The 26,093-nt window shown below is 37.9% G+C and overlaps 1 protein-coding gene across 1 annotated transcript in view; it reads left to right on the forward strand.

Annotated features, from left to right (window-relative positions):
- Positions 1 to 22,385, forward strand: part of LOC108244366 (caM kinase-like vesicle-associated protein) — a 48,946-nt gene extending 26,561 nt beyond the window's left edge. Inside the window, exons 2-11 of the mRNA XM_017430508.3 lie at positions 11,381 to 11,488; positions 11,607 to 11,738; positions 13,946 to 14,020; positions 14,743 to 14,881; positions 16,147 to 16,267; positions 16,347 to 16,422; positions 16,584 to 16,720; positions 16,897 to 16,975; positions 18,713 to 18,800; positions 18,971 to 22,385. Of these exons, the coding sequence (XP_017285997.1) occupies positions 11,394 to 11,488; positions 11,607 to 11,738; positions 13,946 to 14,020; positions 14,743 to 14,881; positions 16,147 to 16,267; positions 16,347 to 16,422; positions 16,584 to 16,720; positions 16,897 to 16,975; positions 18,713 to 18,800; positions 18,971 to 19,309 (1,281 nt within the window). The 5' untranslated portion in view covers positions 11,381 to 11,393 and the 3' untranslated portion in view covers positions 19,310 to 22,385. The remainder of the gene's footprint in view (positions 1 to 11,380; positions 11,489 to 11,606; positions 11,739 to 13,945; positions 14,021 to 14,742; positions 14,882 to 16,146; positions 16,268 to 16,346; positions 16,423 to 16,583; positions 16,721 to 16,896; positions 16,976 to 18,712; positions 18,801 to 18,970) is intronic.
- The last annotated feature ends 3,708 nt before the right edge of the window (positions 22,386 to 26,093 follow it).

Consider the following 26,093-nt stretch of genomic DNA (forward strand, 5'->3'; position numbering starts at 1 on the left):
CTGATATGATGAATTTGAGATTTTCATTTGTTGTCATTTGTAATCATCAAAATTAAACGAAATAAACATTTGAAATATATGAGTTTGTATGTAATGTATGAATATAATATACAAGTTTCACTTTTTAAATGGAATTACTGAAATCAATCTACTTCTTCATGATATTCTAATTTTATGACCAGCACCTGTACATTTCTAATGAAGGTACAGTTCACCTCTTCAAATTCATTAGATGATAAAAATAGTTTACCATACATAAAAAAAAACAATTTCAAATAATGTATTTCTTTACGAGTGAACTCATCTGTTTCTTAAAAAAAAGATTAGTTCAGAAAAAAATCAAGCTTCACAGCCACATTTTTTTGGGTGGTGGAACAGAAGATTCACACCATGGATGTGCAGTTGACAAATCTGCATCGTTTCAATGTGGACCAAAATGTCTGAGGAACGTTTCCAACACCTTGTTGAATCTATGCCATGAAGAGTTGAAGCAGTTTTGAAGATAAAATGGAGCCCAACCTGGTACTGGCAAAGTGTACATAATAAAGTGGCTGGTGGGTGTATGTGTGCCAAAGATTACTCCATGACATTTCATGCCTGCCATCTGGACACAAGTATTGGACTCTTTACAACAACCGGTGTCATACCACACTGTTTCTTGATGACTGGCATCAGATATCATCCTTTTATCTTCAGTGATAAAATCTCAGTTCCGGGTTACCAAGGATAACCATCATGTGCACATATGGTGGTGCAGGAGGAGATGACCAATGCTGCCCGATGTTGTGGATACAAACCACTATTCATCGTGTGAGGAGCCATAAGGTATGACTTCTGGTCACTTCTTGTGGTGATTTTGGAGACACAGCCCTACATCACTGACATCCTACATCTGCCTATTCCTCCCCTGAGACCTTAGCGCAGTCTTTTAAAAAGAAAATACTTTTCTGCATGTGTGTCTATGAACTGCCTGCATCATGCTGAGGTCCTCCCATGATCCCATGGGATTGGCTCAGCCAAGTTACCACAATGACTGTATCAGATGTCTGCGTGTATCCAAGCCTGAGGGGGTGCCACACCCTAGTGACACGGGTCCAGCAGTGTGCCTGAACTGCCAATTCCAATATTCATTTGGTCAGATATTGTAATCATTGCAGAACAGTCACATGGCCTTTCAACACGTATTGTTTGATTTAATTTCCATCACTCTGTTTGGTGCTTACCTTTTTTGTCCATGAGTGTAAAACATCCTCCTTCAAACAGTGCAATCTTGTTAAATGACCTAAAACACATTTTTGAGTTAGAATTGCAGTTGTTTCATTCCTGCAAACCCACATCGCAGCTCGTTCCATCTGTAATGGAGCTCCTTACAATCCACATTTTCCATCAAGGTTAAGTGAAAAGACACAGAAGGCACTTTTGGTTACATCTGCGTCAAAAATACAGGAACATAGGGACATAACTTTTGGCTTTCTTAGTTTTTAAAGAAATGTGGATAGTTCATTGACTTGTAAATGAACAGCGAGCGTGAGCAAAATAATTTTTATTATATCCTAAAAAAATCCCAATACAGCAGCCTTAAAATGCCCTCTGGCAAACTGAGTACAGCGTACTATTACTATTCAAGTGCTGTGGCAAAGTCAGCTTATCTGCTAGCTTGAATCACTTTAATAATTGATGTGACCCAACCACAGATCCACAATATCTACATAACTTACAGGCAGTACATACAAAATGCAGGAGAAAAGCTCTTTGAGTGAGCACTGAACTCTGTGAGGTGTTCCTGCTGATCTACTGTAACACAGATGTTTGTTTTTTTGTTACAGATATAATATTGTATAGAACTGTGACTGGAATGTATATGACTCACCCCGATAGCTTCATCTCATCTTTTTCAGACTGCTGAAAAAAACTGTACCAGAGTTGTGGAAGGTTAATTCTGTGGTTTTGCTGCTGCAAATGATTTGCCAGAGAGGCAGTATGACTGTAGAGAGCGATGGCACAGGAACACAAGAAAAAACGAGAAATGGTGAACATCTTCACTTTGCTGCCAAGGAAGACACTGCAGTGTTTTTTTTTTATTATTGTTATTATTATTCACAGAATTGTTCAGCAGAATGATTCAGATGGAAAGCAGTATTTTGAAGGAATGACGGCACACAAAGCTTGATTGTTCGTAAAGGTGACTTAATGGGTAAGGTTTGTGGTTTTAAATATGCCCTCAAATGAGAGCTGTAGTAAATTCTTGAGAGCTTTGCCTTCTGTGAGGCCTACGCTGACACCGACAAGCAGCGCAGCTCACTGAACTGGGATTAGACGAGGGCTGAGGAGAGAAGGCTGCTAATTATTACAGCGCTGCCAAAGCTGCCGAGCTTCTGCTCCAAGCACACTGTTAAGCAAGCACCCCGGGACTCAGTGATTCTTCGATACAAGAAAGACATGAATCGCAGGCCCAGTGAGACACACAGTGGATAAGGAGACTGCCAGACATGAATAATTAACTCGATTATGTATGCGCCAACTTTTTAAAAACCTTTGCCACTGTCTGTATTCTGATCCCACTCTACACTCGCTGCGATTGATGCAACTTTCCGTCTCTCTGCGTTTCCTATCTGCTGTTGTTACCCTGCCTTTTCCCCCTCGTTATTGAGCTTTCAAGTCCACGCTCCTCTGCTGGTTCTCTAAAGGTTGAAATATGCTGCATTGCAGATTTAATTAGTGTTGTAAAAATCTCCCCAGAGACCAAGAATTCAAACTTTTATGTCAACATTACCAAAAGGCCATTTCCCCTTAAAGTCAAAAGTAAAACGATCCAATTCTTATGACGTGCTGCAGTGAGGCAGAAGGATGAAGTAGCAGAATGTTATTTCCTCTTCTTTGGTGAGATTTGGAGAAATGCTTCCAGGAGTACACCAAACTGCCACGCCATTTTAGTCTGTACTAGACACCGTGAAATAAGATAAACATCTAGAGGTTGGTTTCTTTGTTGACCATTTTTAAGCATTTATTGAATGCTTGCTGCAAAGTTTGCCTTAAGTCTGTGAGGATTTTTACAACTTTCTGCACAAATGATTTTTTTTGAATTTCACATGTAAAATTTATTTTATTCATGAACAGCATGACATTAAAGCAGCTATAATATTGTTTTTGAGATTTCTCTTTACATCTTGTCTCAGCAAATCTGTTTTCTTGACCTGTATAAGAGGAACTTTTTTCATGTTTGACTAGAGCCATTTTAGAGGGTAGTTAGGTTTTCCTTAAAATGATAGTGCAAATCTACTGAAGTGGGGTTATGAACAATGAAAGATTATGAATATCTTACATAATTTCAGAGAAATAGAATTTAGTTCTGGCCAGATTGTTGAGTGAACAGCTAGTCCGGGCAAGGCCAAGACCAAATCCTGCAGTCTTAAATCTTTAATCTCAAAAATCTCATAGCAGTTCAGATGAGCTCTATTTTATAAACCTTTCATTGTTCTTATTTATATAGAATTATTTTGACATAAAGTGAGGGGGTTGTAATATAAAATTATATAATTCATATTCATACTGACAACTCTCACACATAGAGCACCTTTAGGAGTCTCTGTGACCATCGGTTCAGCTGTAAAATGTCTATTTTACAGCTGGATTGTTTTAGTGTTTGTAGGGAAAGTGCAGAAACCACTGAAGTGGAGTTGATATTTTCCAGTTTTCAGTGTGGCAGCAGAGCCTGGGATCAGGCTTCAAAGCGAAATTTAAACAACCATGCTAAATCAATGGTTGTCTTGTTGGACCTCCAGGTCAGCTAGAAACTTAGGAAGTGCTTGATTTGTTTATGCCTTGCATTTGATTGGTGGGCCATTCAGTCATGATATTGACTGATCATGCTCATGTTTATTTAATAGTCAGAAGCCAAGATTGTGATTAGATTTAAAATCCTGTTAACTTTGTCACACTGTTGTCTAACCAACACCTTTTAAATATGTTAACAAAAAAGAGCCATTTCGGCACATTCTCATACGAATAATTTTGTTTAGAGCTACAAAACATGCTTTAAGCTTGAAAAAAACAAAACACCAATAATTAACTCTTATATAAAAAGCACATATAAAAATTATTTGTGACATTATGAAATTAAAAATCTGTAATAAATCATTTATTTTTTTAATAATAAATTAATAATAATAAAACTTTGATTATAATGTTTTTCTTTATCAAAGGCAAGTCTTTACATCTAATTTTTATTCTTATCAGAGTGATTTGCTATATTTTTTGTAGAATTCATTATTTTAATAACTCACACTATATTAATTTGTGATTTGTGTGCAAATCTGCACACTGCTTTTCTCCTCTGAGTAACTTTTTTCAAATGCCTTAAAACGCTTCATTTTTTGTCATATATTAGAGAAAGGTCTCACTCTGTACCTGGAAGTCAAATGAATAAAGAGGCTAACAGGCTGGCCAACTATTACCATAAAAATCTATATTTTTTTCTTCCTGTTTTTTGCATTATTCTGTCACAGAGATTTTATTTGTATATCTGCATAAACTTTGACAGAAAAAAAGCTAAAACTATTTTTTTTTGTGTTCCTGAATAAAAACATGATTCATTTCCATGTATGTTTTGATTTAAGCTGCAAAGAGCCTCTGCAGAGGAACTAAAGAGCTGCATGTGGCCTGAGAGTTAGCAGACCTCTGAGTTAGACTTTTCCAAACATGATTAATACATAAATGAACTTTATATGGGTCTATTTCACTGCAGACGTTTTACCTTGAAAGTGTAACTTTGATCAAGCTTTGCTGTTGTGTTTATTCAACAAATTAACCAACAGGTACACATGTGGAATGAAGCCCTTGTTCATGCACCTGTGCTTATTCTGCTTATGTTAAAATGTCTGCCATCAAAACATCCTGTCGATTTGTAAATGGAATTGTCTTTGTCATACCTTGACAATATAACATAAATTCTGAGCCCTAATTTGAGCAGGTCCTAAATGGTGTGCAAAGCTCCCCTAATTACTTTTGAGAAAACTCTAAATGTGCAAGATAAAACAAGAAGTGTCAAGAATAAAGAAAACTATCTACAAGCTAAGAAGAGCATCTAATAGTCATGTGCAATATCTTTTTTGGTACTGTCGAAAGAGTTGTACAAAACAGCACACTGTTCTTTTAATGGTAATTGTGCATTGTGTGTTACTGGTCGATCATATTTAATGGCTGATTTGGATTTGTTGTGAAGCACATCCTGGATTGGAGCCAAGTCCAAAACAAATTTCTCCAATCAGACAATAGAGATTATTGTATTACATTGTGAACTATTTTTTAAATATCTTGAAATAGCTTTTTCTTTTGTAAAACTCTCCATTAACTGTTCTCAATTTCATCAAATCCCAATCAGAAAAGCTTTCAGCTGATTTGCTGATTTCCAGCAATGTTTTATCATCCATTTTTAATGGCTGCACTGTTTCCTGTAATAGCAAAGAATCAATGGGAGCTATTTTTCGTCTTCCAGGCTCTGTAAAGACTTACATGATTGTTGTCATGTCCATTTATGTTGACCTCATTTCCTCGTTTCAGCTGAAAGCAAAGTGGTAATACAGTCTCTCAGGAAATTCTAGAAAACCACAGGATATTAAAGAATATTTATGTCAAGGATGTTTATTACCCAGTAGCTGGAGAAGCTCTCCTAGTCGGGCTGAGGTCACAAATAATTTGAAGAAGACAGAGAAAGAGCGCAGTTGGGATGATACTTCAAATGTTATGATGTTTGTCAAAAAACAAATTACCAGCTCACTGCTAGCAAACACTCAATAACAGAGCATGTTCAAAGGGTTGAAATCGATCAGGCACTGCTTGAAATAAAAGTTTAATGTTTAAAGGGATTTGTTCGCTGCTCATCCTGACCACTCAAACATTGTGAGAACCACAATGTGATTATGGTGTTGTGCAGTGTAAGTAAATAAAATCCTTAAATTATGTTGAATGCAAGCAAAGTCCTTGAGGGTTACATTAAACTCCAATTAGCCTAATGTCGTTGTTCTCAAATTGTTGAGCTAAATGCTCTGAGGGAAGAAGTTCATACATTCACTAATTTTTAGGACATTTCAGAGAAAGTGCAACAGCCTGTAAACATCCAACCAATATGGGCCTTCTTAGGAAGTAATTTAGAGTAGGGTTTCTAATCTGACAAAGGTAAGTGCAACAACTCGAATTTCACATATTAAAAAAATGGAGCAGGTGGCAAGTGACTTCTCACAGGAAGAAGTTCTCTGGTTGAACCTCAGCTAAATGTCTTTCTCTGTGGAGTTTCCATGTTCTCTGCTTGGATTTATTTCTGTGTACTTTAGTTTTTTCGGTGTAAAAACATTCATGTCAGGTTAAATGATGATTCTAAATTGACCACTGGAGCAGTAGTCTGTCTCTGTGATCGACTCTCGAACCTTTAAGGGCTAACCTGATGGCAGCAAGTTTTGATCGGCTGAATATTGCACTCTCAAACATAATGATTTAGTTGACAGGCAATTATGCTGCTGAACAAAAGAAATTGGGAGAGCAGAGATAAAGAAAATGTAAAAAAAAAAAAAAAAAAAAGTTTCTTTGGGTTCTTTTTCTACATTAACCTGAACCCAAACGGAAATTGATCTATCTTAAGCCATGGTCTATTTTTCACTATTATTGGTGAAGTTGAGTTGTAAATTACGTAAGGTACATAATCCTCCTGATAGGTTCACAAACAGAAAAATATTACGAAAAATGGCAACATATTGTATTTTGCAGCATGCAGGCATACCATGCTAACAGACTTAAGGTATCAAGATTCAGGATGATAATGTAAGCATGCAAACACTTCAATCACAAACAAAATTGAAATATTTTGATGAAGCCTTTACAGTGCAAAGGTGAACATTGTTGTATGTAAAATATATTCTGTACACGGCCACAGAGGCTCAGCACACTTGAGGCTCTGTCAGTGTGTCAGTGCCTTCAGTCAGCACAAGTGTGATCCCGGGGTTCTGCTCTTCACAGTCCTACTTATCGAGTAAAAGCTGAGCCAGAGGCAGCATAAGGAGTGAAAGAGAGAAAGAATCACAAAGTAAACAGTGAATGTTCTGAAAACAAGGAAACACCAATGTGTCTCTGAGGGATTTTTTTTTTTTTAATCGGATTAATACAGTCTGATGCTTTCTTTGCATAAAGGCTTACCATACCAAAGGGGTATCATTTATTTCTATGTTGTGTATTCCAACATTACACCACAGCTGCAGGTAAAATAATCCCCCTTACTGATGCTTGAAAAAAAATCTTGACACAGTGCATATTTACCATTGCATTCAACCTAATCTTAGACATTACTAAGCAGTGCAAGAGTTTTTTTGTTTTTTTACTGAAGTCAGCAGATATAAGAAACTCTTCTCATTTGCAATTAATTTAAGAAGAGAGGGAGGTACTGTGTTTGCATAGTAAGCCCCCAACCTTTCCCACTATCCATCTTCTGTTCTTTAAATCTTCACTGCTGCTGTTAAATGTGATTGTGATAAAACAGCCAGGACCAAGCTGGCCCCTTCTGCTCGACCAGGTCACGCACTGAGTTATAAAGCATCACGAGCCATTGACCGGTGCTCCCAAGGGGTAGATAGCAGTCAGAACATGGGGTGATAATGCTCCAATGTTGCTGATGGTGGTCAATCCAAATGGGCCCATTATGCTGCCTCCATTATGTGACACGGTCAGCATCCTGCTGCAACTGCTGGAAAGGCTGCTGAAATTCTTCACCCATTACCAGAGTTTTAACACACTTGATTTTCAAACAAGTAGCTGAATGACTTTCTTTGAGTGTCTTACTTAGTTTGAACATTGTGTGAGGACGTTTTCAACTTTACCAAACCACCATCAACCTATTGACCAGCCCACTTTGCTTCTTCTGGTTTTCACACTTTTGGAAGAGAATTTACAGTTTAATGGAAAAATCATAAAGAAAAGCAAACCACTTTAAAAAAAAATTCAACATTTGCAAATATTCACTCATTTTGAATTTGATGTCTGCAACACATTCCAAAAAAGCTGAGACATGGGCATATTTACCGCTGTGCTACATCACCTTTCCTTTTAACAACACTCAATGAGCATTTGGGAACTGAGGACACTAATTGTTGAAGCTTTGTAGGTGGGATTGTTTTCCATTCTTGCTTGATGTACAACTTCAGTTGCTCAAGAGTTCAGGGTCTTCGTTGTCGCATTTTGCGCTTCATAATGTGTCACATATTTTCAGTGGGAGACAGGTCTAGACGTCAGGCAGGCCAGTCTAGTACCCGCACTCTTTTACTACGAAGCCACACTGCTGGAACACATGCAGAATGTGGCTTGGCGTTGTCTCGCTAAAATAAGCAGGGACATCCCTGAAAAAGACGTTGCTTGGATGGCAGCAAATGTTGCTCCAAAACCTGTATGTACTTTTCAGCATTTATGGTGCCTTGCTGATTCCGAGGGTCTGAGCACTTGAAAAGGGGGAACCACCACCCCAGTTGCCAATCCAGTGGCACTGCCCCTGATATCGATGCAGTGTCCTCCTCCATCAGCCTAGTATCATCTTGAAAGTAAACTCACAGCGTAGAAACTTCTCAATGTGCCTGTTTATTAGTTTTCCATCAATAAAATAAACTAAAATAATCCTGGTTAATTGCTTAATTGTAAAGTTTTTTGTGACAGCTTCATTGTTTCCTCAGTGGTTGTGAATGAGTGAACCTCCACAGCTGTTTGACAGCATCAAGGCATGATGTTTAAATTTAAGTTCCTTCTTTCCCATCAATTACCGCATTACATCCTGTTTCTGGGTATGTTGTATGATTTGGTTGACAGGCAATTCTGCTGCTGAAAAAAAAAAGGAGAGCAAAGATGAAGAAAATGTAAAAAAAAAAAAACCCTAATGTTTCCTGGGTTCCTTTTCTACATCAATCTGAACCTAAACGGAAATTGAAATGATCTTATATTTTACAGCTCATAGTGGATAATGATGTCTGAACCATAGTTTTTGGCAACTTTATGATAAAGCTAACAGCTCCATAGAAAATAATGGGACTAAGGCTAACACTGCCAGAACTCCTCACAATTTCTGCAATACAAAAGGTTGGTTTAAGCAAATAATAATTTCAATAAAATAAAGGTCTTTTTTGTATCACTTTGGTTTGTCAGCCAGAGCTTCTCTCCAACCTGCCTCCATTTAAACCACAGCTTCCAATGAGCTTTCCTGTTTGTCTTGGCAGCATAACTTTACTGAGCCAAATTGAACCAAAGCTTTTACCATTGACAGACATGCACACTGTGGAAAGGTCATCTCCTCACACTGACTGCCCTGCACAAACTCATACCTCGTATGAGAAAAGGAGGTTATTAAAAAGTGTGTTTGTTTCTCTGCAGTTTCAGACATCTCCACACTGATCCTTGTGCATCTAGACTGGGTTATGAAGTGGTTTACAGAACTTCAGTGAATAGATTGCTCCTCTTCCACATTGCGTTATACTTCTCTTGCTGGCTGTGCTTATTTACATGTGAGCATCCATCATCCAGAGCATCTGTGCTGATGGTTGTTGTAAGGCTAAGAAATGAATATATACATTTTTTTACCCCAAATTTATGTTAGTAAATTTTGCTGTGTAGTTGTTTTTCGGAGCTGCCCTGCTTTTCGTACAGAATATTTACAGCAGTCTGAGACCTGTCAGCACGGCTGCAGTGCTGTGCTGTCGACCCCTCAGCACTTCTACTGGATTATTAAGAAATGCTTTTCAAGGACACACACAGTATAATAGCTGGTTATTGAGAATGGAACAACTTTTTTTCCCCATAAGATTTATTTAATCTGGGCCAGGAATTTGAACCACAGTGTTTGTTTTTATCCACGTTAATTAATTTCTAAAATTATTTAGAAACATTTCTATCTGGTTGTTGGAATAATGCAATGATATATATATATTTTATCATAAAAAGACATTACAGTTGTTTAAGTGCTCATAGTGGGAGACCCTTTACATGACAAACCCACTACAATGTTAAGGAAATCAGACAAAACATAGATGGTATTTGCAAGGTCTTGGTGAGGATTTTAGGTTTGTTGTAAACATGCAGCTTGTTCTCTGTTCTCTTGTTAGAGTGTGGTATGTCTATGATGGTTTTGAGCATGCAGAAGTGAAGTGGTAGTGGTTTATCCTGATGGCAGTGTATTGGGATGTATTGAGAGAGCATGCTGGCAGAGTAGTCATGACATGAAGCCCACGTTGAAAACAGCAAGAAAAGAACTTTTTAGTGAGTAGTAGGAGCATAGCAGCGTTACAACCGCCTTCATACTGAACAAAATTTTCCATATTTGCTGCAGACTAACCATGTTTTAATAGACTGTGCAGAGCATAATAGAGTCGTTATCCAGTAAGAAGTGTGTCTAAGCAGGTTACTGGTTTGAATCTGACATGCTGTCGTAAAAACGTTGTTTACTATGCACTTAATTAAGATGATTGCCAGACTCAAAACACAGACTGCTAAACTCTGGGTTCAGATGTAAATATAGAAATTTCACTCTGCAGCGCACCTACACACACACACAGACACAAATTACATTGTGTCATGATCTGTTTTTTGAGTAGGTTTTTATTTTACTGTTTTGGGTTTATTCCTTGTCGTTATTACATCTATTTTCTCTATTCCTCTATTGTTCGTTGTGATCTCTTGTGTTCAGTTTATTCCCCACCATTGCTTTGCATTATCTATTTATTTTCTCAGTCAGTTCTGCTCCCCAGTCCTGTCCTTTATCTCACACCTTTTCCTCATTGTATTAGTCTTAGCTGCAGCCAGGTACCTCACCACTCCCAGCTTATTCCATCCTTGTTCTGCCATACTAGTTTGTTCCCTGCCTTGTTCCTCAGTGCGCCTCATGATTTTGTTTTTTTGTAAGTGTTTTACCATTAAATCCTTTTCCTTATCTCTGACTCCTCATGTAGTCTGCACCCTTGAGTACGATTTTTAACAAAGACATATTGTTGTTGTTCTGCTCTCCCTCTAGTTTGTTTTTTGTTTCAAGTGTAATTTCTGGACTTTTGCTTTAAGAATACAATGGTCACACATTGCTAAGATTGTGCAGCAGTCATCTCATTGTCTTTTGTTACTAAAAAAATCAGGAAAATCTCTGGTAACAAAAGTTAAATTAAACAACTTTCTCCATGAATGCTGCCTCTGGAGGCACTTCAGCTCCTTCATTGTAAAACGGCTTGCTCAGCATTCCTGGAAAATTTCTCTATGACATTTTTGCAAAGTCATCATTCAGATTGATATTACAGTAAAAAGTGAAGCTAATTTTTAAGAGATCCCTGTCTTGTGATTGATTACACTCTTTCATGTTTCTGTTTTACTCCAGGTTTGGAGTGGCCATGCCGTTTGGCTGTTTAACAATCGGGGAAAAGAAGGATTACCACAGTCCTTCGGATGTGACAGATAAATATGACCTGGGTCCGATTGTTAAATCGTGAGTATCTCAGTAACTCTTTGGAGAGCTTCTGTAAAGTATCTATAAACCAGAATGATGCTATGCATTTTTCTTTTATGTGAGTAAAACTGAAGTGCCTTTAAATGCTTCTTTCCAGGGAGGAGTTCTGTGAGATTTTCAGGGCCAAGGACAAAACTACAATGAAAATGTATACATGTAAAAAGTTCCTGAAAAAGGATGGGAGAAAAGTCCGCAAGGCTGCCAAAAATGAGATCCTCATCCTAAAGATGTGAGTCATTTTGGTCAACATTACGTTTTGCAAAGAGACCATCAGAATTTTTTTTGTTCTTTTAAATACCAATTTCAGATACAACATGAATTTCTAAATAAGAAAACCAGCTCAGTCATTTCTTTGAGGAAAAAAAAAGTAAAGCAACTTCACTTTTCTCTGGAGTCTAGATTATCTGCAACAATTTTCCCTCCACCTCTCTGATGTTCTGAAATGAGTAAAACCCACATTACCATAATCTTATTGAGCAACCGGGTGCTGATAGCAAACAAAAGCAGTGAAGCAAGCTAAAGGTGTGATCGCTCTCCCAGAAGGCTTTGAGAACACAAACTCATATTCTTCTGATAAAAGCACTTCAGGTACCTCAATAACAGGAATGTGACCTGCTCTCATACTCTAATCATCAGCACAGGTTTTGAAAATGTCATATGACAATATTGTCAACGGTATGTCTGGCAAATCATCAAATGTGGATAAAATATCCATCCATCCATTCTCTTTTACCTCCTTTTCCTTTACTGGTTTACAGGGGAGCTGGTGGCTGTCTCCAGGGGTCATTGTGTGAGAGGTGGGGTACACCCTAGACAGGCGTGGTTAGAGTATAAGAATCCTAAATGTAGCCAGAGAACAGAGGAGAGACTCATTCAAGTTTTACACTTAATACAGTTTTCATTAAATACGTACCTCTCAGACACTTTCAGTATTTGAAACCACTTTGAATATCAATTGACAATGACTTATGAGTGGTTCTTAGAAAATAATATTGTTTGCTAAAAGCAACTAAAAAATGTTGGTTAAGTCATACTTTTGCCACTTTGCAACCCACTGTGTCTTTAGGGGTTACCTTTCAGTGCTTATATAACTATTAGACTTTATTATTACAGTCAAACACAATGTGAAAAACTACTCATATTAAATGAAACTAGCCTTCCCTAAAAACGAACTGACTGAGATAGCTAATTTTGTGTTTGCAATGGCTGTCTACAGTTGTGCTGACTCTAAAAGGTAATCAGTTGTAGATGCACATCCAAGGATTAAGTCAAGTCAAGTCAATGTTATTTGTGTAGCACATTTCAGTACAAGGCAGTTACTTTCAAAGTGTCATTAACATCTGTCAACTTGGCCATGAGTTATTTTGCTAACAGAAAGACAGAATTGACACCAACAGTAAATGTCAAATTTTTAAACAAAGATTTTGTGCAATCTACTAGAGCTCAGAATATTTGATGGGGATGTCTCTCAGCTAGTACCACACCAGTAAAACTGAACAAAGTTATGACCTTTTCTTGATTTTCTTTATTTTCCTTTTTATAGCAGTTTATGCAGTTGCTAATTTTATCTGTTTATTTGTATTTGCTATTTGTAAGCTGTGATGGACATCTAAAATTGGGTTGGCTCCAAGAGTGTTAATTAGTTATAGATGTACATCCAGTGATTTCTTTTTGAGAGTTTTGCCCAGTAGTTCCCGATTTATTTTGATAACAGACAAACACACACACCCACAAATATGCACACACACAAATGTGCCTTTCATGGCAGTGGTTGATCATAATTTTTCTCAATATGTATAAATGTGATCATTAATATGCTTCCTATTGACCCCTGACACAAGTATGTTATTTCAAGATCTAAAAAAACTCATTATAATTTTAATTATCATAAATTTTGTTTTTTTTGGTATGGATTTGTTGGATATTTATTTCCATAAATCCCACAATGCAGTGCTTTTTGTTAGCTCCTGATGTGCCACACATGTTAATTAGAGTTATGAAACATCACACCTGTCGGGGGTGACGGATAGCACAGCGATGATGATACATAAATGTGTCAAATCACCATTTTACTTTACACTGAATAACTCAGTGGGATTGAGCGATTGGGGGAGCAGTTTAACACACAGCTTTGGTCTTTTTTTTGATATTGTTCCACAGTTATGAAAACTAAACTGTAGTTTTAACCATAAGAGTGAATCTTCTTGTCTACAGAGAAGCTGCAGATATTATTGCTGAAAAAAATAGGGTTGCAGTTTGATTTTGTTTTTTTCCAAGTTTCTCTTTCTCTCAGAGTTTTATGACTATTGTATTGAATTATTCACAATGGTGTTCCTATTGTCCCTCTAAGTAAATGAAAGGTTTGGACATCATCTCCTGTTTGACTCATGACACCTGTCTCTTCCTGCCTTGTGTTTTCTGACATATCTTCTCCAGGGTGAAGCATCCCAATATTCTGCAACTGGTTGACGTTTATGAGACCAAAAAGGAATACTTCCTCTTCCTCGAACTGTGAGTTTATAGTTGTCTGGTGAGCCTGGGGTAGAAGGCTCGCTGCTTGTCTTTGCTTTAGCTCCGGCCTGAACCGCTTCTGTTGATTATATGCTCATGGGGAATGATCCGCTGTTGCTCAAGGCCCTTCAGATATGCGAACAGCTCTGAGCCCCAAGTCATTTGGTATTCAGATGTGATCACTTGCTGCTCCATTCTCGTCAGCATGCGTTCTTTGGGAATTGGGTGCATTTCTGTAGAAATTCTAAATGTGGAAATGAACATTTTTTTCCTCTCTTGAGAACACTTGATTTGTGGGTTCAAGGATTCTGGTTCGGCTGCAATTCAACAAACACAAAGAAGCATCCATGGGGAGATTATAATTATCATCTCCCTCATGTGTTTTTCTCTATTCCTGGAAAGAGATAAAGACAACATTTTATTGTAAGCTGCCAATTGTTTGTCATTTCCTAAATTACAATCAGTAGTTTCTTTTGTTTCCAAATTTTTGTCTTTCTCATTAAAAAAAAGTGTTTTTGTAAAGTGCCAAAAACTTACAGAATGAGAAATCATTTCATAGTTTACAATACAGTTTGCTTTGTATCTTGTTGATTCCCCTGGTTGTGTTATTCCCATTTAAAAAAATGTCTGGAAGATTTTTTATGTCTTATATTAAATGCCATCCCTAAATTTAATTTCAAACCTGCTACACATTGCAAAGCTTCTTTCCCACCTTCCCACAGTGCAACTGGCAGAGAGGTGTTTGACTGGATTCTGGATCAAGGCTACTATTCAGAGCGAGACACCAGCAATGTGGTGCGTCAAGTACTGGAGGCCGTTGCCTATCTCCACTCGCTGCACATCGTTCACAGAAACCTCAAGGTAACATGATGTGGCAACTCTACAACCAGACAATCACTTTTATTTTGCAATCGCACTCCTGAGCCCCTAAATGAAATAGCATACTCTCTGTTTACTTATATAAACCAATACCAATTATACCAATTTTATGCCATTAGTACAATAATCCCAGTAATTTCATTGTTGAAGGCAAACATTTTGTTTGAGGGCAGATAAAAATTTGATGGATTTGTATTTTGTAGGCAGAGAGTTTCATAAAATTAGGGATCTAATGAAGATCAGATGTTGCTTAGTCACAAACTGTAATCTGGAAGCAGTTAGTCAGGTGCTTTCATGGATCACAATGGTCAGGTAAGTACATACCGTGCCAATAAGTCTGACGTATTTATGGTCAAGACAATTTAAGGCTCTAAGGGTGAGAAGCAAGATGTCGAACTCAATGTGAAATCAAACAGGGATCAACTGTAGAGAGGCAAGCAAAGGGGGGAAATGATCTGCCTTCTAGTCCTGTTATTGAGTCTGACTGCAGTGTTTGGAGGCAAATGAAGAGAGAAATAAATGAAGGGAGCCTTGACTTACACCTGCATACAGTGTATTACTGTAGTTGAGGTGAGAATAGATAAAAGTGTGTAAACTTGTTTTAAGTCAGCAGTTGAAAAAAAATACCAGATTTTTGAAAAGGCTATAAAAACAAGACTGAACAGCTGTTTTGACTTGAGCATCAAAATTCAAGTTAAAATCAAATATATGTATCTTATACTCTTTTTTTCTAGCAGACTGGGTGATTTTACAGAATAGACTGCCAAAACAATAAGCCAGCAGGAAAGACAAAATTTGAGTGACCAAACAGAATGACTTCTGACTAATTATCATTTCATTTGATAACTGGGAAGGAGCATGTCTATGGAGAATACAGAGTGTGGGCAATGACTTATCCCTGAACTCCAACACTATTTAACTGAACCACTGAGGATATATATAACTATGAAGGGAAGTATTTCAATTGTTGGAGACTCAAAATAGCATAAAATTTGTCAAAATTCTTTACTGCAGTCTCACTGAATTCTGAGTGTTTGTGACCAAGCAACCAGTGAGCCGTTAAGTTTAGTTTTGCACAACTAATGTCTGGCCTACTTTTATGTGAATGGCTTGCAAAATTGTATTCTAGGCTGTGCACATTATTTTTTTGTCCACCTTTTCCCACATTGTACCTGCCTCAGCCCACTTTGTACTTGCCTTCACATTACATTATGAGTTACGTGTGTCGTTATCATTGTTTTCCATAGTTGGAGAACTTGGTGTACTACAACCGCCTAAAGCACTCCAAAATAGTCATCAGTGACTTCCATCTTGCCAAGCTGGAGAACGGGCTAATCAAAGACCCATGTGGGACCCCAGAATACTTGGGTGAGAATCAAAAGATCAAATAATATGTAATGTGGCTACATATTTCAGTCTGTTAATGAAGTTTCTTTTTTATGTGGAGCTCCTGAGGTGGTTGGCAGACAGCGATATGGCAGACCAGTGGACTGCTGGGCAACAGGTGTCATTATGTATATTCTGTAAGTCAGAAACATGAAAAAAGATTTATAAGATGGAAGAAGTTTCAAAAGCTTAGCTTGTAAATAAATCTCTAGATATGTTGATTTGGTCACTATATGTTCTAACCAAGATTTGTTTAGGCCTTGTGTGTTTTTTGTTTTTTTTTTGCTTTTCAATACAGTCTGTCAGGCAACCCTCCTTTCTATGATGAAACAGATGATGATGATTATGAAAACCATGACAAGAACCTGTTCCGAAAGATTCTGGCAGGCGATTATGAGTTTGACTCACCGTACTGGGATGAGATCTCTGATTCAGGTGCTTTTACGTCAAAGTTACTGCTGTAAAGAAACACCGGAAACATTTCAAATCTGGGAGAACTTTCCCTTCTTTCTTCTCTTTGAGTTTTCAAACCGGTCATATTTATGTTGTCATCCATCAGGGGAGTAAAGCCTTTCTTGCTGACTTTCCTTCCTGTGATTTTTCTCTCACAGCTAAGAATCTGGTGGCTCGTTTGATGGAGGTGGATCAAGACCAGAGACTGACAGCCCAGGAGGCTATAAACCATGAATGGTAGGGAGCAGAGCTTTGATATATTGTGCAGACTATATATAAATTAGAGCACTGTGATCAGACTGCGCTAACATGATCAGAAGAGCAGACTTTTTGATGTTTAAAACATTTTAAACATCAAAAAGTTCTGTTATAGTCTGTTCACACTTTTCAATGAGTGGTTAGATTTTAATTTGACAAGCCATAATTGTGGCTCTAAAAACTGGATAGCTTTATAGCGATAGATAGCTGGATGCTTTCTTGTTTTAGCTCTCCAGTGTCTTTTTCTTTTACATCATTAGGACTTTCTTCTGATTTCTGCTGAAATGTCTTGACAAATGCTAGCTTTTTAAAGATAGTTCATTGTCTTGTTACATTAAAACCTTAAAGTTAATACCAAATGTCAAGCTTTGCTTAGTCAGCAGAGGGATTTTCAATGGATAACTTTGAACATGAAATTATTGTCTTTATTACACACAAAACAGAGGGTCATGCTAAAATAAAAACAAAACAAAAGAGAAGAAAAAATACTTAAATGCTAATCTATTCTTGGATTCTTTGGTTCTTTAACAAGCTAGGCTTTATGGGAGTTTGGCAAAGAGAAAGCCACTGTTGAAGAAAACAGATTAAATCTCAACTAGGGCTGGCTGCCTATAAACACTTGATTATTGTCATAGTCTGCTGTTCCTGCCACGCCTCTGCTCACAGTTTCCAAGTTTCCAGTAACTTTCCACTTCATCTCCGCCCATGCCACGTCCCCTGGTTCCATGCCTCCTGCAATTACCCGATCATCTCCACCTGGATTCCTCAGTATTTAAGCTCTCCCACAAGGTCTAACCAGTGCCAGATTATTGAATGTCCATCGTTACCTCACAGTCCATGCCTGCCTTGAAACCCATGACCCCATGCCTGACTCTCGTCGGATACTGCTTCGGACTCGGATACCTGGTAAACGACCTTTTTTCTGGACTCTGGACTTTGCCCTCAGGATTCTCCCTCACTTTTGTTTGATTTCACTTTGAGATTGAAGAACTTTTTTAAAATTATTTTTGTAAAGAAGGCCAATGTATATGGATCATGCCTGAATTATGACTGCAATAAAAGAATAAAACATCCAAGGGGAGAATAATTTTTATAGGCACTTTAAATAATAGCTTTTGCTTGATTTTGGTTTTTTTTTCTGCTAAATCTGTTTTGGAAGTGGGTCCGCTCAGACCATATCGGTTAGCTATTAATGGTTTATCAGAGCGGACCCACTTTCAAAACAGATTGCTTAAAACAACTCCAATCTTTAAAATTTTATAGCAGTTTGTGTAGATGCCAAATAATATATATGAACCTTTACATCACCATCATGGTTGTTTTGGCAGAAATCATTCCTGCTGGAAATGACCTCCTACTGCAATTGAAATGCTATACCACTGTCAAGAAGAGGCTGCTGCTGCTATTTGAATTCACAGCAATCATCAGAATTCTACATAAATAATCAAGTGCAGACTTACAGCGATGTGGATGTTAATAAATATTTGCTAGAACTGCTATGAAATTTTGGAGCTTTTTGTACGACAGCAGCCATCCACTTTGATCTTAGCTGCATTTTGGGCTTGCCGTCAGCTCAAATGTAAACTCTCTTCAAACTGAAGTTGTTCAAAAAGCTATCTGCAACAGGTAAGATATTAAGTGTCCATAGGTTTTACATAGAACATGACATATTCATTGAAGTTTTGCTTTCTACTTTTTTTTTTTTTTACACTACAGGATCTCCGGTGGTGCAGCTTCAGATAAGAACATCAAGGAAAACGTGTGTGCACAGATAGAGAAGAACTTTGCCAGAGCTAAATGGAAGGTATGCTCCTTTTGTTGTCTCGTTTTAACTTCAATTGTAGGTTGTAGTGCCCTCAAACAGTTTTAGTAGCTCCCTCAAACTGTGTTGTGTAACTTTTTGTTAAGTGAATGGATGTCATATAACTAAAGGTCTTAGTATTTTAGTTCACCTTTACTGTTGTTCTACCTCAGAAAGCTGTGCGAGTCACCACCATCATGAAGAGACTAAGAGCACCCGAACAGTCCACTGGCCCTGCAGTGGCCTCCCCAGCAGACCCCGCAGCTCCACAGGCTGCCGCTGGCCCTCCCGCACCTTCGTCTGCCGCTCCGCTCGAAGGCCCCCCGGCTGCTGTGACACAGCTGTCAGCTGGAGGAGAGGTGAGTCGCCCTGCGCCAGAGGCCGAACGCTCAGCTGAGGAGCCACAGCAGTTGAATCCTGATCCGCAGGGAGCCGAGCCCACATCACGCTGCAATGGGGAAGCTCCCGCCGCGCTTCACACAGGTGCAGAGGCAATGAATGAGCAGGGTTAAAGCCCCCCTCAGCTCCACCGCTCCTGTGTGACTTCTGAAGTCCCCACCGACTCCTGCACACTGTACATTAGCTGCTGGCATGGTGACACTGACTCTGCTTCTTTCTCACTTTGCAGCATTAGTATTATCTCATGAAGGCTGTGTGCTACTTTTTCTAAGCATTGCACTGCATTTGCTTTTTATCTTTATTTTTTGATTATGTATTTTCACTGAGCCTGTATCCAATCCTGTAATATTAAAAAAAAAAACAAGTTTCACTTAAAAATCCTGGGCTTTAGGGGCAAAATAAATTTGCTGTCAAACTTTCGGATTCCAGTTAAAATCATCTGTCTGTCTCCTTGCTTTGTGATAAGAGGAGAAAGAAAGACAAAACTGTGCTGAAAATGCCTTTGATTACATCTGAATAAAACACCACTGAAGGGGTTCAACTGTTAGAGAAGTTTTGCTCTGCTAATTACGACCACAGACTATCATATTATTCTGTATGAGCTAGTTCACATGTACAAAGGTAAGGGTTACTAATCATCTCACATGAGAAGTATCTTTACTATCTGCTACTGTCTACACTAACAGTTACTGTGTATTACCCAATGCCGAGACTGGTGACTTAGATTTTTTTTTTTTCTTCTTTTGAGCCCAGTTCAATATTTTTGAATGAGGCAGCTTCACACTCCAACACACACAAACATGATGTTCCTTTGCTAAGATGCTCAGGAAAAAATCTCCTAGCTGTAGGTGCAAAGATTCTGTACATAGAGACCTTTGTAGAAGTAGCTGAAACAGCATGCTTTCTCACTTTTTGCTGTTCATTTTACATACACTCAAACTTAACGGATAAAGTTGCATCGCTGCCAACTTTGTCTCATCGTCGGCCACAGCACCCTCGCCTCTTGTGCAAGCCTTGGTAATACAAATGTTTATACATTACCACTGTTCTTTTAATGTCCTTGCTATTAATGTAAGTTATTTGAGGAAAAAAAAGACAGTTTTCATTTCATAGCTGTTCTATGCATCCAGTTTTAATTTGTAGCTTTCTTTTTTATGAGGTGTTATGACACCTCCATCCAGCTCACAATAGATTTGTAGTTTCTGCTAGATTTGGGTCTGCCTGTATTTACTTTGATTTGATCCTGATGTTTGTTCTCTGATGCCACTCATGTCTTCATATTTGTCTGAAACTGTAAAAACAAGGCATGCATTAACCAACCACATACAGAAGGGAAGACAAGCACTATTTGGGCTTTGTGGTATGTACAGTTTTTACTATTAATGGGATCCTCCAGCCATTTTGAAGTGGTGTTTTGTATTATTGTTATGAAAGGTAAAAAACTTGGTGTTGTAGGTAGCTTCTTGAATTTTCTTACTTTAAAGAAATAGTTCATATCCAATGGGACTGATGAGCTAACAGCGAGTCTAAACACAGCTAAAACTAAACTGTATCCATGTCTTCTTAAAACAGCTACAAATGCAAAAATTTCATAGTGGTTCATGTAAATGCTGTTTCAGAGAACTTGATACTGCTGTCAGTTTCACATTACGCAGTGATTTACATAGAATTTGATGGCTATTTGCAGGATCAACTAGCAGCAGCAGTGAAATATAACAGTTCTGTAGCAGCCTCAGGTCAAAGCCGGTAGGAATTTCATAATATTTCTGCCAAAATCATTGTGTAAAATGAAACTGACAGCAGTGTAAAAGTTTAAATATTAATGTTTGCAATATCTCGATTTAAATTTTGAAGTTTGTAGTTTTTTTAAGATGGCCAAACTTGCTTTGGAAGTGGGCCCGCTTGGACTGTATTGATGAGCTAATAATGACTGTCCCGAGCAAACCCACTTTGGTCTTGGCTGCTTTTGAATTTGCCCTATAGCTCATCAGTCCTTGCAGATGTAAACTGTTTTTTCATTCTGAGGTTGCTCAAACCACAATCTGCAGCAGTTTTTTAAAAAAATATAATTTATGCACCGGATATTAAATATTCCCACCTTATCCACTGAACCCATATACAAAATGGCTGGACTATCCCTTTAAAGTTGTCAAATGTATAAAGCTACAGCATAAATGCACGATTGACATTCAATCTAGTTTATTTATTATGATTTATTTATTTCAGTTTTTGTTGTATTATTAGTTTTGCATTTATTTCAGTTCATTTTCAGCGTTTACTCGATGACCGGTAGAATCAGTCGACCCTTTCCCGTCACTGAACACGTCGAGCGTTCAGAACGAGCTACAGGTTGAGATCTATGTAATAACACTACGTAGAAATTGAGCAATATTTGACTGGCTGCAGAAACTGTGATTCCTGGTGTCCTTTTGAAGCAGTCCACATAACCTTCATTAGAACTCTGTAGTCTTTGCCTACTGTCAGGCCCATGGGGGCCGCTGACACACACAGCCACTAACATACGGTTGCTGTCCAATAAATGTGTGTCCGTGTGTGTGTGTGTGTAGGTGGCTGTGTGGGTGGCCTGTTCTGACACTCACTGAAACATGAAGTTTTCTTCTTTGGCCACATAAAGACTGCAGCCAGACTGTCAGGACAAATATCACATTTTTTAAGTCAACTGGAAACAGTCATGAATTATAAACAGCCACTTTGTCTGAAACGATCCGAATGGCTGCCAGGAATATTTACTGTAAGCACCTGTAAATTTAAATGATGATGTGCATTTTAAGATAAATAGGGAAAATAATTGCTTATTTATTACAGATTTAGAAAGTTGATTTTGAACTTAGTCTTTGGTTTATTCTCATACTCGTTTTAAATTAGAGCTTAAATAAAAGGTTTAATCAGAAAGATTTATATTAGCAGATTATTTCATATATTTGTCTTTGTTTAGATGGTAAATTAATAGTGTTACATTTTGAAATGATGCATTTTTCCCTATATATTTCTCACTGTACTTATGATCTCATATCTGTTCATTTTGCCACGCACTCATATACGTATTTGTTGATGTGATGTTTGCCACGACCAGCACTCACCTGCAGGTCCGGTCCTGCATTTGTAAGCTCTGTAATGTACCCCTCCTTGACTGGGTTGATGACTTTAATGGTAATAAAACTGAATTCATCTGTTTATTCACGTGTCATGCACACTTATTTTTGTCTTCCAAGCAGACGGTCGGAGGACAGAGAATGTGCAGTTTCTTTCAAAACAGTGTAAAGTATTTTTGAGAGAATGTGGGAAACAGCCTGCGTCATCACACTCTGCTTCTTCCCCCCCAACCCGGAGGAGAGCATCTGTGTTACACTCGCTCAATTAGCACAAGCTTAGCAGCCATCCTTGTAGGGTGTGAACTCGTGTTTCGAGAAGTCCCAGCAGTGCCATTTGGTGACACTTTCCAGGATGCCTGAATTGCATCACATTGGAATAATCATCAAGACCCTCTAGGGCTTAAAGGGGCCTCCTCTTGGGAGCCTTTCGACGTTTCATGGCTATCGTGCAACGGAATATTGCCATCTATACAGCATTTATTGCTCAAGGCAGCTTAAGTCCGTCCTTGTGCCATTGGATTGCTTCATTAAGAGTGTTTAGATGAGAGAAGGGTCAGTTTTCTGTTTCAGCCAGCAGCATAGAGATGAAAGACCACAATCAGTCTATCCTTGCCGAGAGGAAAAGCAAACTTTACAGGAAATAGAAAAATGTTTCATACTGTGAGATCAACAGACATTAACAAGGCTAAATTAGTAAGATCTTGCAGTTGTGCAGGAATGCAAAAATAATAGGAAAAACAAAACTGCATACAGATTTTCTTTGATTGTTTTTTTTCTCTATTAATGTTCTTCTTAAGGGTGCTGATGCAAAAGCACTGAAGCACCCTTACAACTAGTCGACTGTATTTCTTTAGCGTCCATCACAATTTTGGAATCACAACCCCTTTCAGATCTGCCCAGGGTGTAACCCACCTCTCATCCAATAGCTTCTGCAAACAGAAGAAGAGCTCTCTGCATTCCTGCACAGAGTAAAGAAAATAAATGGATGGATGGATTGAACTTCTTTCACAGTGGCTTAAAAAAAAGAAAGAAAACAGCAAAAAATGTCCCCACTGACAATTTTGGCCAAATGAATGAGAAAAACCTGCCCTATTTGAAGGGCAGGTTTATACTTCACAGTAAAACAACATTCAAAGTTTAATTAACTTACAAACAGTTGGACTTGATATGACTGAACTGGCATATTTTATTGTTTTTCACAGATTTACAATTTAGGTTTTACGATTTTTGAAGATTTTACGACAGAATGTGTAACTTTGAATGTGCTGATGTCCCACTCTCTAACCATTGAACTGTCTAAACATTCCTATCATGTTTAGAAACAAGAATGCAGACTGCGCACATCCAAACTCTCATTGACTCTTATTGTATCTGAACTCAAATCTGGAAGTGTTGGGTCTTTTAAACTTTACCTAAAAATTTGCACGTGAGAACCAGAGCTATTTTCCACTTACAGCTGAGGAAATCTTTTAAATATGACTTTTGTTTGAGGCTTACATTCGACTCTGTGTCTGCCTGTGTAATTAAGAGTTTCTATATTGACTCTAATGAGCCACTGGCAGTAGCTTTCCTTACACTTGTACAGTTTATACATCGAAACATTGGAATTTTGTCATCTTAAATTATTAAAGAAGTACGTCAAATTACTACTAAGCCTTGGAGAAAAAAAGATGATGCATGTTGGTGTTTCAGGCAGAAACTGCATTGACACCCTTCAAAATTTCTTCAGAAATGTTTTAGTTGTTCATTAATGTTTTAATGATCTGATTTGTAGTGACGTTACGCCAATCTAACGATCAACAAATTATTTATAGATGTTGTGTAGTGGTTTATTTGTATGCTGTTGTTAAAAAGCAACCAGTATCAGTTCTCTGCCCTGTCTTACTGCACTTCCAAAGCTCTACATTCAGCACAGAGAAAGGGTGAGGAGCCTCAGTAATTAACTGTAATCAGTGTCAGTAGCTGAGAACACAACCTCACACATCTTGTAAAAATATTGAACGTAAAGCAACAATGAAATGCAGAAATACTAGCATTTTACTGTTACTTTCCAAGGATCTTACTATAATCTGTCTTCCTGTATGCATCCTCACTCTGGGTCGCCGTACATCACAGTGGAGTAACAGCAGGTTTTATGTAACTTTATAGTATCTGCCAACGTATTACTGTTCAGGGTTTAACTGGGAAATCAATCCTGCTTCTTTTAAATTCCTTTCTTTTTATTTGACAACAAGAATTGTCATCAGTTATACAACTTCTCCTCTGATTGTGTTGTGGTGGGTTTTCTGCAATCATAGCGGACTCTAACAATTAAACACGAGCCTTGTCTTGTGGCATTTATTAAAATATTCTATCGAATGGACACAAATTCAAACAGAGTATAATAGGTCTGATGAAGTTGTGACAGCATCATACACAAAACAGGGAGTACATATAAGCCCTGCAGCTGAACCCATGAGCCAATCAGCTTCCAAGAAGCACCCGTGGACGGCGCATGGCTCCATGATCCGATCTTGCTTGGTTTCCCAGAGATGGTTATAACAACAAGATCTCCTAAACTAAATGAAACATGACCCGTTTGAATTGTTTTTCTAATAACATAATGATATGATATAGAAACCAGGAACTACAAATATCAAATATTCTTTTGAACTTTTTGAATTTAGTAATATAATATATTTTTCATCTACAGTGTCAAAATGGGAAGGGTCTGTTTTAGACTCACAATTATATCTCTGCTGACATCATTCACTCTTAGTTTACTTGCATAGGATTTAAATTAGGCAGTATATTACAATCATTATGAGACAGTTTTATTAAATGCACATTAATGTCAAATATTTCATAGTATTGATGTAAATAAAGCTTTGCTGGGACTTTGTCCAACACTGACTTGGAATAAGCAATGCAGATTTTAAAACAATGAAAAGCTTTCTTTTTGGTTATGCTGATGAGAATCATACGTTTAATGTAACCTATAAGAACTAATCTGCTTTGTTCAAGGGGCAGTCACTTCAAGTTAAAATTTACGTATGCAAATACCCCAATTATGTTTCTTAAACAAACAAAACAAAAACATGGAAACAATTATGGGGATTTAAATTAAACCTGATTAAACTTTGACTTTTCTCAATGATAATAATTATAAGAAAGCAGACATCATGATGCTTATCTGTTTATGCTGGAAGCCAGTCAAACATCCTCCACGGTCCATGGTGAACAGCCAGTAAGAGGAGAGTTCATGCTGCCCTCTGGTGGGCCGGTCCTAACACAACTCTTGGTCCATTTACTCAAACTGGGACTCGTTGAGCATCACTAAAAGTCTGCAAACTTGATTAGTCTACATGTGCGCCCTCATACATACTGATTTTAAGGATAAAAGCAGCTTTCATTTACATGTGGACAAAGTGCAACACAAATCACCACAAAGGCTTAACTTCAATATGAAAGCCTTGGCTGAAAATTGATAACCCAAGGTCAGCTGTGCAATTGGTAATGACACATTTACTTTTTTAACCAATCTTCTGAGGAAAAAACATTACCTACTTATACTGATTGGAGCTCAAACGCAAGTTAGTTGTTATCTAGTTTCCTAAGAAGTACTACTCATGATTAAATGTGCAGCATCTAGCATGCCTTGAAGGAATATCACTTGCCACCTCTCAGACCCTAATATTACATGAGACTGAGCAGACTTAGCAGTGCTTTAAATAACATTATACTCAGTTTTATGTAATATTGCATGACCTCACACTCAAAGTATGCGTAGTGAATGACCCTCAGC

Source organism: Kryptolebias marmoratus, linkage group LG4 (genome assembly GCF_001649575.2).
Source record: "Kryptolebias marmoratus isolate JLee-2015 linkage group LG4, ASM164957v2, whole genome shotgun sequence".
NCBI lineage: Eukaryota > Metazoa > Chordata > Actinopteri > Cyprinodontiformes > Rivulidae > Kryptolebias > Kryptolebias marmoratus.